Raw genomic sequence first — 12,638 nt, 5'->3', positions numbered from 1 at the left:
AATACTTTATAATCAATCAAAAAATATTATGAAACATTTAAATATCCATTACTTGGTTAATGTTTTAACATAGAAAGTTAATTTGATAATTAAAATTCATATATAAAAAAAATAAATAAATAATAATAAGAGTTTCTAATGGCATAACCGAAATTAAAATGAATAAATTAGTTGACTCAATAGAAAAGGATTCAAGTAGGTTTATTTAATATTTACCAAGTTATAAATTGTTTCCAACTAACAATTACAGTAATTTTATTACACTCACACTATGTATGTGTGTGTGTGTGTGTGTGTATGTGTGTGTGTGTGTAATTGTATTATACTCAGTAGAAAGGGGATAAAGGATAATCGAGAAGCTCTGAGTTTTATTTAAGGATGTTGAGTGGCTGGATAATGGCCAACGGGCAACGGTTAATAAGTTAGTATTTAATACCTACTAATACAGTACAGGCAGTTAAAAATTTAATTTAAAATTCTTTTATTAGGTTTTGAGTGGAATTATGGATTGTTTGGTGAAATTTAAAATATAGCCTTCTTACAATTTCAAGTTTACGAAATGAAACACATAATAATACACGCGCATCTAGCGCATTAATGGCAAGTAGGTGGTACCCTATTATTGTCACGCGTTAGTTCTCAATCTTTTGACGAAAGCTGTCTTTGAGGAGTGTGCCTCTACCAAAATCGGTCGGTAGTTCCAGAATGGTTGGATGCATAGGAGTGTAGATCAGTCAGTCTTGGACAATTAACTAATAATTAAAGATGTATTACATTTATGTTTTAAAATTACCTACCTACAATAGGTACAATTGATATTCAATAAAAGAGAAGGTCTTAGTATAGGTACCTACTATAGTGTACTAGATACTCTAGACACAATTCTAGCTATACCTAGATGATGATAATAAATCGAAGTTTATAGTTCATAGTAAATGCTACTTTTGTGGGTTAATTGAGTGTGGTCTGTAATTATTACATAGCATAAATGATTACATGAACCTATTGCTTCCTATTTTATAAAAAAAGACGTCTTAAACCTTGAAATAAGCAAAGATTCACTAAAACTTAGTTCACTCAAAGCCTTATTAATAGTATAATATTAAAAATAAATAATTATTGTGGAGCAAGTCAAATGGACATATAGGTATATTATCAAAAACTTGATACATAACTCAGTATCAACATTTTGAATGGTAATATAAAATGAGCTGAATTAGTTGACTCCTAGTAAAGTCAACACATTTGGGAACGTGGCGTTTCTTCTTAGCACCTAATACATTTTTCAAAATCAAGTTTCAGTGATATAGGTATCCTATACATACCTAATGTCCCAATAGAATAACAAATGTTTACAAAAACTAATTATGTTTGTTTTTATTTGTAAGTTGAATGCTGGTAAAATTAAAATAAAAAATGAAATGCATTAATATATAATTGTATCATTATTAATATAAATATACAATAAGATATAAATTGCACAATTTAACGAAAGAATAATATTTTATGAACCTGATGAGTGATGACCAACCACTTAATTATTTTAATTATTATAGTTTTTTAGCATTTAATTTTATATTATTATATATTTATTACTATTTTCATGATTTACCCCTTAGTCACTAATATTTTTAATAAAATAACCTACCAACTTGAATATACATAACAGAATGACGGATAGTAGATAAACATAGTTAAAATTATTTATTTATTTAAATTTACGTCAAATGTCTCAAGTGCAGTAGTAATATGTATGATTTACGTACAATATGTAGTACATATGAGTGTGATATAAAGTAGAATACCTATATAATTAAGATAACTAACAACTAATTGTAAATATCATTAAACAATTATATAATATATACTTAGTTATAAGATAACCTTAATTAAATTTGATAATGGGTCAATTCTAGTGTTAAAGTAATAAGTAAAAATATCACTTGAGTATCAATCTACAACGTACAGATATAGAACGTGTCCACTGTCCAGTAATTACAAAAGACAATTGATCAAGAAGTAAAATATCTTGGGCCGGCTAAACAAGAAAAAATATTTTAACAAGCAAACACTGAACACATATCAATTAAATACCTTAGTGAACATTGAACTTTTATTACCTTAGATACAACAATAATAGAAGCAATTTAATGAAATGTGCAAATAGGGAAAAATTAAAAATATATATGATGGGAAGAAAGAAAATAAAATCAAGAAGTGCTAAACTCGGTACAAAAACCAAGACAGATCATTAAAATCATAGAAGCTTGGAGAGTATTAAATGGATAGGTACCTGCACTATGTGAATTTACCTATATTTTAAAAATTATAGAATAATCTCTACTGAGCTATTAGTCGAAGAAAATATTAGAAGAAAAAAAATATTGACTGAAACAACAGGGTAAAGCCTTTAACTATTAAAAATAAAAATAAATAGTTAAGCTTTAAAAAAATATATAATAAATAGTTTCATGGAAACTGTAAAATACAAGAAAAAATGTTATGGCCATATTTCCTGCACATTTTGGTAGGTATTTCACTAAGAACAATAAACATACATAATAACTTTGTAAACTTCAAGCATCAAACTTTTAAAGAAATTTTAATAAACTTTTAAGTAAAATGAAATCTAAATGATTTGAACACACACTGATTAACTATATAGTAGGTAGATTAAAAGTCTGCTAATAAATGTATAACAAATTATTAGTTATTATCAAGGCTCAGATTTTATAGCATTTTCTAATTATTATAGGACGCACATAAAAGTAGCATAGTTACAAATTTGTTTTATGCACTGAGAACTCTGAATATGTAATTTTATACTGCTATTATTTGCATGTTTGAAATATTTGAGGTTTTTAATGTTATTTTTCAAGTTTTTTTTGCTAATTTGTATGTTATACCTAACGCTTTATTTTATATATTCATAAAAATTAAAATCATAAATCTAGTTTAATATGTTATGTGGTATGAAAAATAGAAAAAGTTCGTCATTTATTTTAATTATATTATATTTGAAGCCATAAGAAAAATTCTCACATTGAAGAATTGTTTAATGGCTATAAAGTATTTCTTAAGTATTCACCAATCACATCACATCAGTAGATGTTGAGTGTTACTTCTCGACATATAAGACATGTGTAACTCAGATAAAATAATTTAAAATATTATTTAATTAAGAAATTACAATTACTTAGAATTTTATTTTTATTTCCAAATTATTTTGAATAATTGGCATGATTTCATTGAAACAATTCAAGTAATTAAAAAAAAAATAAATAAATAAACTAATTTAAGTTTTTTTTTTAATTATGAACAGAATACATTTTTATTTTTACTATTTTTCATGTTTTTAAATCATATTAAAGCGCACATTTCAATTATTTTAAATGTTATTAATTCGATACCTGGTTATAACCATTACACTTTACAGAATTATTTATAGTAAATAATATGTACCTATATTTTTTAAATGCTACAAACGGAAAAGGTTAATATGATTAATAAATATAGTACCTAACAAAAAACACTCAAATTTGATACAAATTTAATTTCTGGCAGTAAATTGTTACTTAAAATATTACACAATTGTATGACGTGTGGAAACAATTACTGAAAAAAAAAACTTTATTAAAATAAATACATATTTTATATTTACATTTAACAGATTTTGTACATAATTGTTAAACTAATAATATATACTTTAATGAAAAACTAGAAACAAAGGTCATAAGAATTAATATGTAATTCAGTCAATGTATTAAAATAAGTATTTAGAAACCAGTTTCCCAGGTAATCTTTTGTTGTTGTTCTCGCAATGTATAGCACACTATTTTATCCCCTGGATTCAGTCTAATATTTGCATCTTCTAATCGTATCCCACATTCCATATTTGCCTTGATTGTAGCCACTTCATCTTTTAGATGCCTCATAGATGATAATTTACCTTTTCATTAAAAATGTTTTAAAATTGTTATTAAATTGATCTTAAAATTAATGTATTAAAACTGACATACCTCTGTAAAGAACAGTATCAGGATCACGGATAACTTTAAAAAGTGCTGCTTTTTTTAATGTACCACTTGTGCATCTACATCCGGCAACTGGGATTTTTTTCTTATTTTCATTAATTAAAAATTCTTGAATTACATTAGCTTCCCCTATTTTAAAATTAAAAACAATGATAATATGTTGTTATATAAAAACATTTATGATATAACTCTATAAACATTATAATTTTAACAAATCAATAGAATACCTTGTACATCCTCAACTTCAACTGGAGGTAAACAATTGTTCATTTCTTCTTTTATGTCATCTACTAGTTTATAGATTATATTATGTTTTTTAATAGTAATACCATTTTGTCTAGCATTTTCTTCAGCATCTCTTAATGAACCAACATTAAAGGCATAAATTATAGCTAAAACAAAAACAAAATAAACTCCATAATTAATATTTATTATATTAAGAGCATGCCATATTACTCATTCTACAGTAATTTTAGATTGGATATTAAGTGTTAGTAATGTTTCAATTTTATTATTTTTAATATTAGAGTACCTAAGTTAACAAGAGTAAATTGAACTATTATTAAATTTTTATAACAAAAAAAAAAAAAAACATAATTTGCTTTTTTCTATTTTTAATATTTTAATACAAGTTAACTTACATTAAAATAAAAATAAACTAAAATGAAAATATTTTAATATGTTTTAAGATAAGCATAGGTCTATTATTTGTTCTATAATGTATTATAATTAATAATTAAATATTGTAATTTAGTCCTGGCGGTAGAGCAGTTGGACTACTGTAATTGGTTACAATGGCTGAAAGGTATTGTTAATCATTGAGTGATACTATGATTTTCAACAGAGTTATTTAAAAAATAGTATAATATTTAACATCACATAACTAAATTAATTACAATTTTTGGCAAATGTAAATTTACAGTATAATAATTACATTGTAAAATAGATATAATAAAATAAGGATATCATGTAGTCTTAATACTCTTAGTATGAATTAGTGAATTTCATATTTTTAATAGAAAATAATCTTTCTGTTTTATAATTGAGCTACTTTAATTGTATTTACCTTTGAAAGTATCAGCATACTCAATGTCAGTAGCACATACGTTACCTACACCATAATGAATAATATCTAATTTGCATTGATTACTTTCATAAGTTTCTAATACGTCTAAGATTGCCTCGACAGATCCAATGACATCTCCTAAACCATAAACAAGTATATGGTACATAAAACATAAAGAACATTACTCTTTAAAATTAAAACAATTTAAATTACCTTTGATCACAACATTCAAACAGATTTCTTCATCTTTTACATTTTTTCTATTTTCTAATTGCCTCTCTTGATACACTTTGCTGAATCGTGTTCTTTTGAAAATGATACCCTTTTTTTTTTCAGCCAGATGATTTTGGTACTCCTAATATGTCATACAAGTCTGTTTTACTCACTAATAAATTATTGAATTCTAATTGTTCAATATAAAATTATCAGTAAAAATGATGTTACTACAGTTTTATACAATTGTATACTCTCAAACTCATACATAGATTATAATTTTAATGTATTAATATAAAAATAAAACTGTACCTTACTAAATAATGTTTTAAAATATTAATTTTAAGATAATGTCAATACTCTTTTAAAAATGATTTTTATAGAAGTATAAGAGTATAAACAGTCGTTCATGTTAAAATAACTTCCTCCAACATTTTTTGATGATCAGGCAATATAGAATAAAATTTAGTAACTATATTTTTTTTATATGCAGCGTTTTAAATTGCATTTTTTAACTAAAAAATATTAACCAACCATTAAATTATATTAAATAAAAGCTAAGTAGCTTTTGTGTAAACAATTTAAAAGTATATTTTATAAGTATAATATTTATATGCATTATTATTTATTTTACAATTAGCTCATAGTAATGTAATTTTAGGTAAATTGGTGTCATGGAATTCAAATAGTAAATAAGTATAATACTAAATCAAATTTTTTTTATGTTTACCTTATTATGCTCTTCAAGTTTTGATGAAATATAAATACTATCTTCATTTTGTTTTTGTTCAATAGATTTAGATAATCGATAATCAATTACTTCTCGTGCACGTTTCTGCATAATCATTTAGATAAGTATTGTAAATTATGAATAACTAATTTATGTAAAATAATAAACTGCTTTTAAAATTATTACATCAGAAGAAACTTGTAAAAATTCTTGTCCAGCTTGTGGTAAGGTTTTCCAACCAATTAATTGAATTGCATCAGATGGGTTAGCTTCTTGGAGAACATTGTTTTGATGATCCATCATTATTCGTATTTTTCCCCAGGCAGTGCCAGCTACAAGTATACTATTATTTAATAATTTTCCACGTTGAACAAGAACTGTTGCTAATTTTCTGAAAAAAATAAGTTAATTATAAATTAAAATCATAATTTTAATTTAATGTAGTAAAATAATTAGAAGTATTATTATAAATCTATATAGCGGCAGCAAAACATTTTAACTTTTAACATTAAATATAAAATTGCTGTTATAAAAATAAAATTATTATTATTTAATAAAGCTGATAAAAAATTTAAAAAACTAAAACAAATAGGTAAATAGAAATATATGATATTAATAATTTCTTAAAAGATAAATTTTAAATCATTCAGAGTAAGTTGACAAAACATACATTACCAAATAAGTATAATTAATATAATATTGTTGTACAACAAAATATTATAAACTAATACATTAAACAAATAATTGAAACATTATTTATTAGCATAATAGAGTGACTAAGATAAGTTTAATATTTAAATAACATTAAGTTGGATACTTGCAAATACATTATATATTTTATATAATTATACTGGATTTCTTTAAAGAATAGGTTAATTTTTGTTTTAAAAATACAAATTATTAGCTAAAAGTACTGTGGTAGAAACCTTAAACTATATAATATAGTATAATACACAAGAGTTAGTTCAAAAGTAATTTTCTCATTTTTTTTAATTTTGTAAAACTAACATTGTGTCGTTGTCTATTAACATTTGTCTTCAGGGATACTTTTTTTTTTTTATTAAACTGTTTTGAATGTAGTATTTTTTTTAAATAAATAATATTAAAAATGAATTCAATTGTAAAATGTTAGCTATTATTTTTCAACCGGACATGTTTTTACTGGTATTTCTGTGTTTTTTTTTAAAAAAAAACTTCCACCCAGAATATAAAATAGATAAATACTTAAATATGTATAAGAATTAAGAATTTTATTGGCACAGTTCAATCAAAATTTAAGTGATTCTAGGTTTAATGGATAAGATTGATTGTAAGAAAAAAAGAAAAACTTATTTTTAAACTAACCATCCACTATTGCATATTAACCTTTGTCAAAAAGAAATTAATTACTAAAAAAATATTTGTTCCTTATATTATATTAACTGACCCTTTTTGATTATCAAGTTTTGACTCAATTATTACACCTTCTGCTGGAGGATTAGGATCAGCGCGTAAATCTAATATTTCAGCTTGAGTCAGAATTGATTCAATCAAGTCGTTAAAATTGGTACCATGCAAGGCAGATATTTGAACTACTTGTACACTACCACCAAATTCTTCAAGATCCAATCCACCTTGAGTTTGTAACATTTTTTTACAACGTTCCTAGAAAAAAATATATATAAATAAAGAAAAGTGCTAAAGAGTTTAGTTTTTTAATACATACTATATTTGCTGTAGGTTTGTCTATTTTATTGATTGCCACAATAATGGGAACTAAAACAATTTTAAATACATATTAAATTTGTAAGTACCAAATTATTGAATGATAAGTAAGAGATTATGAAATAACAATAAGAATCTAGAAATCATATAATATTTTATTTAAGATAAATTAGCACTTTATTTTATTTTATTTTATGGGTATAAGAGACAAATTTTAGCTGTTGTTAATTTCAAAAATATACATTTGTATATTAATTATTTAATAATAATGTGCATGATCATATATGCTGATATAGCTCAAACCTTTTGCATGTTTAGCCATTCTTATTGACTCAATAGTTTGCTCCTTGACTCCATCATCAGCTGCTACTACTAATACAACAATATCTGTTACATGTGCACCTCGACTTCTGATAGTGGCAAAGGCTGCATGTCCAGGTGTGTCTAAAAATGTTATTTTTTTCCCATTCTCCAAAACAACTGAAAACAGATTAATTAAAATGTGAAACATCAGAATATGGTGTATATTAACATTAAATTATTATTACCTGGAAAAGCGCCTATATGTTGTGTAATAGCACCAAATTCAGATTTAGCTACAGATGCATTCCTAAGAGTATCTAATAAAGTGGTTTTCCCATGATCTACATGACCCATTATTGTCACAACTGGATGCCTTGTAATTGTTGAATCATATGGCGCTGGAGGTCTAAAAAATAATGGTAAAATATAAACATTTAATTTTTATAGTAATTAACTAATGGTAATACCTTAAGCTTTATATTTAAAACTAAAAACCAATTTAATTTAAATTATTATACCTTTTAATAGCGTCTTTTAAATGGTCATCGGATGATTTTTTATTTGTATTAGGGTTTGATGTTAAATTAGATTTAAATCCACATTTTTTAACAATTTCACGAAGAACTGAAACATTATCTATTAAACTTGTAGGTTCAAAATTAATATGTGAATTTTGACTTAAATCAATTATTTTAAGAACATTATCTGTAATAAAAAATGTATAATTAATATAAATTAATATCAAATATAAAAAGGTACTTGAGCGTTATCGTGATTACTACGGGCCACATATGAGTTATCGCGACTACTACAAATTATGGGTAATAGCATTGATTTTATAATATATAATATTATAAAATCAATGGTTATAGCGACACTGTTTCTAATCTTGTATTTTGCAAGTGAATTATATTTCTAATTCTATTAGGGATAATTTGGGGTCAACATTGCCACTAGTTCGCTCAGACATTCAAAACGAAAATATCCCTCAATTTGGTATGCAACACCACCTAAAGTAGGTCACAGGGTTAAAAAAACGATACCCATAATTTTGCTAGCAAAATTATTAATAAATACATTGACATAAACTTTGGATAGTTTTGTATTATTACAAACGTATTAAAATGACGTGTATGGCAAGCCATGCGTTAGACATCAAGGTAGTCGTGACGAGGCAACAGTAGTCGCAATAACGCACAAGTAACTATAAAAAATAGAAGTATGGTATCCAAATTACAATAATTTTAAAATCATATCATACAACATAAATAAATAAGTCTCAATGTGCTTAATTTTATAAAAAACTTTTTTTTTTAAATTAATATTTTTGAAACAATTTAACTATACTACATTTAGATTTAAGTTGTTTAGCAGGCAGGTAAAAATGTACTATTAGACTAAACATAATGTATAAAGTTTGAGACACCATATTTTATAACAATCTAGTTATGCATAGTTTCTTATCAATACACATAATTTACCTACGGGTATTCCAGTCGCATTTGACAATTCTGATACACTCATATTTTTCCAAATATCAATAGTTTTATTTTGTTTTGGTTTTAAATTGATAACAGGTGGAATAATAGTTTTCTAAAAAAAAAAAAAAATAACATTTGTTATAAGTAGGTAAGTACCTAATTCAAACAAGTCAGTTCAAAAATTAATTGCTTATTTTAAACATAGTGTAATACTAAAATGAACCTTAAATATTATATTCCTAGAACACTATAGTTATTTATTAAATGTAACATCAAATTATACTATACTTTTTCCTCTCTAGGCCTTCTTTTTTTTCTTAATGTGTTGGATGAATATATATTAGCCTTGAATAGTTCATTATAACATACTCGCAATGGAGAACTACGTACAAAGTTACACAATCTGAAAAAAAATTGTTTAAATATAAATAAATAACATTTGAAATGAATAAACATACAAGCTTATCTTCCCAGCAGTATTGAACATATTTGTTATTTTATAAAACTGATTAAAACATGCAACAAGTTAACTTAAATTATTAAAAAAACAATATATTTTAACTAATGGTGATGAATCAATAAAACACTTTAAAAAGTAGTAAGTTAAAAGCTAATAAATAGTACCTAACGTACGTTTACTACATTTTTTATCCCTTTATCAAAATAAAAGAATAAAATCGTTATCAATATAATATGAATGATATTACCACTGATAATGTGATAACTGAGTCAATAACGATGTCGGTAAATTATTATTACCTACTAGACATTTAAAAAAAAATAATACTCTTTCTCATTCCATGGTGAGATTGTCAAATATATTTTATTTTTTAATACTTATAAGTATAATAATATAATTATAATAGATACTTCCCTAAATAGGTACCTACCAGTGAAAATCTTCTATTTAATTAAAGTACTAAGTTACGTTAATTTATTATTTTTTGTTTCTACAACACTTCGATCTTACTCTACTTGTAGTCAGGCACGTACACAAAAAAAATGTCGGGGGGGGGGGATTCATACAAAAATTTACAATACCTAATCAATATTTATTGATGAATGATAATATTAATAAACTACACAACTATTAATTTTCGGGGGAGAAGGTTGAACCCTCCTGTATACGTGCCTGATGTAGGTACTTAAACATTTTTTTTTTCCTAATTGGTTTGTCAGAACTCATATTTTTTTCGTATTTTTAGAAAGCTCTTGTCTTAAGGCTTTCGAAGACTTCTTCATATCTTTCAAGGGGGGAGGCTTAAAGGTTACAAACAACCAGCTTTAGATATTAAATATTCTTACTAAGTAGGTACTAACAATTTGAGGCCGCTTAGAAAATCCGAATCTCGTGGAAATGTGTCTTATTATAATATTATGATTTTATATTAAATACTATGAATACTCATATCTTTATTTGTGTACCCATATAGGAAGTATTTGGTTGTTTTCAAGTAGATAGGTAACTTATCCGCATGATTCAACAGTGGCGGTGTCCCTTATTTTAAAAATGTAATGGGAATGGGGAGAAAATTAGAAATATTATTCGCAGTTAAGACTTAATTATAAATCTACTGTTACCCATACGAAAATGTAGTCCTAGAACCGCTTAACTATATATATAATTATCGTTGATAAAATATCATTTTTTTTCGTCATACGCGTTGCAAAAATATTTAAAAATGTTGACATCTATATTACACAGTTTTCATATTATTTACTGACCTACGACAAGAAGACAAACTATTCAATACACTTCACAGTAAGTTACCAACTTATGAACACCGTGAAATTGTACTAAAAATAAGTACTCGTAAAATCCAAAATTATTTATAAAAAAACGATTATTCGTATTCTAAGATAAACATAATATTGCTATCGAATACTTGATAATTTATATTGTAACCGGTAATCATCATTCACCACTGTCCATTGGGCTTCTAGATTACTAGAGAAAAATACTAGTACCTACCTATAATAGCAATAGATGAAAAGGTTTTTTTAATTTTAATATAACAAAATATATTATAACGTTTATATACTTTTTTTTAAAAAAAAAAAATCGATAAATAATAATATAAATAACTTATTAAAATATCATTTGGTATGCTATTTAATTGCTTATAAGTATAGATAATAATATGATGAAGTACTAATAGTCGAAAAATAAAATTATTATTCAGGACTCAGGTACCTACTTGTACCAACTTGTAATTTGTAAAACAGCTTATTTTTTTACTATTGTTTCTATTCCGATATTTAATTGATTTTATTTATTGATTTCAGTCGAATAAATATGTGATACGTTTTAGGATAGTCCTGATAAGTGATAGATTAACAGTAAGTAATTTTAATACATTACATTATAATTTATAATGAATATTTATTGTTTTCTCGCGTAGCTATAGATTCCTATTTTAGAAAAAGGAACCAACTTTATAATATTTTAGATTCTGAGTAAAACGATGAATATATTGATTTTATAAATATATATATATTTTGTGTCTGTATACACGATAACTGGGCGATCAAAAAATGTTTCGGTTTTCAACTGAATGTGGTTTCAAAAAGCAATTTGAATCTAGTTTGGGATGTTTGGGTGACACTCAAATTGCCTTCTAAATTTAGGTAGGTGACTTATTTTTACTCGAATTGCCTTCAGGTGTTTTTTTAGGTAATTCAAGTACACCCAAACGATCTAATCAAATTACCTCCCATATCATACTTAGAATATAAAATCGATAGTTGTACACTCGATTATTATATCGATTTCCGTTTTATTCAAAAATATTATTTTTTAGATGTACAGTATTTCTTAGGCTGATTAATTAGTCAAGCACAACAATCTTTTTGATCACTGATTAGTGATTATCAATTAAAGATAAGTCCATCATTACCAGTTCAACATAGTCAATTTCGTTTGCTCATAACCGTTACTATAAACAACATGTTTATAATATATAGGAACATTAGGAACAGACATACAGTTTTATAAAAATGAACGTTGTTAGCTAAAAAGTAAAAACAATATTAATTTGTGATGGTTTTAAGTTTAGAATTTTAGGTTTTAAAAAAAAAAAAATTAACAATAGAATTTTATCGTCCAT

The 12,638-nt window shown here is 24.9% G+C and overlaps 1 protein-coding gene across 1 annotated transcript; it reads right to left on the bottom strand.

The window, feature by feature from the left end:
• Nucleotides 1-3,612: 3,612 nt before the first annotated feature.
• LOC114125374 (translation initiation factor IF-2, mitochondrial) lies at nucleotides 3,613-10,190 on the bottom strand. The gene is made up of 15 exons (XM_027988989.2): nucleotides 9,990-10,190; nucleotides 9,820-9,934; nucleotides 9,532-9,643; nucleotides 8,569-8,755; nucleotides 8,296-8,456; nucleotides 8,051-8,227; nucleotides 7,749-7,798; nucleotides 7,470-7,687; nucleotides 6,230-6,434; nucleotides 6,044-6,148; nucleotides 5,314-5,455; nucleotides 5,101-5,238; nucleotides 4,262-4,426; nucleotides 4,020-4,163; nucleotides 3,613-3,949 (listed from the first exon to the last, which is right to left on the bottom strand). The coding sequence occupies exons 1-15, from the start codon at nucleotides 10,016-10,018 to the stop codon at nucleotides 3,777-3,779; spliced, it is 2,121 nt and encodes a 706-aa protein (XP_027844790.2). The 5' UTR covers nucleotides 10,019-10,190; the 3' UTR covers nucleotides 3,613-3,776.
• Between the last annotated feature and the right edge of the window lie 2,448 nt (nucleotides 10,191-12,638).

The sequence above is a fragment of the Aphis gossypii genome, chromosome 1, assembly GCF_020184175.1.
Source record: "Aphis gossypii isolate Hap1 chromosome 1, ASM2018417v2, whole genome shotgun sequence".
In the NCBI taxonomy this organism is placed as follows: Eukaryota; Metazoa; Arthropoda; class Insecta; order Hemiptera; family Aphididae; genus Aphis; species Aphis gossypii.
This window is presented reverse-complemented; position numbering and strand designations above follow the sequence as displayed.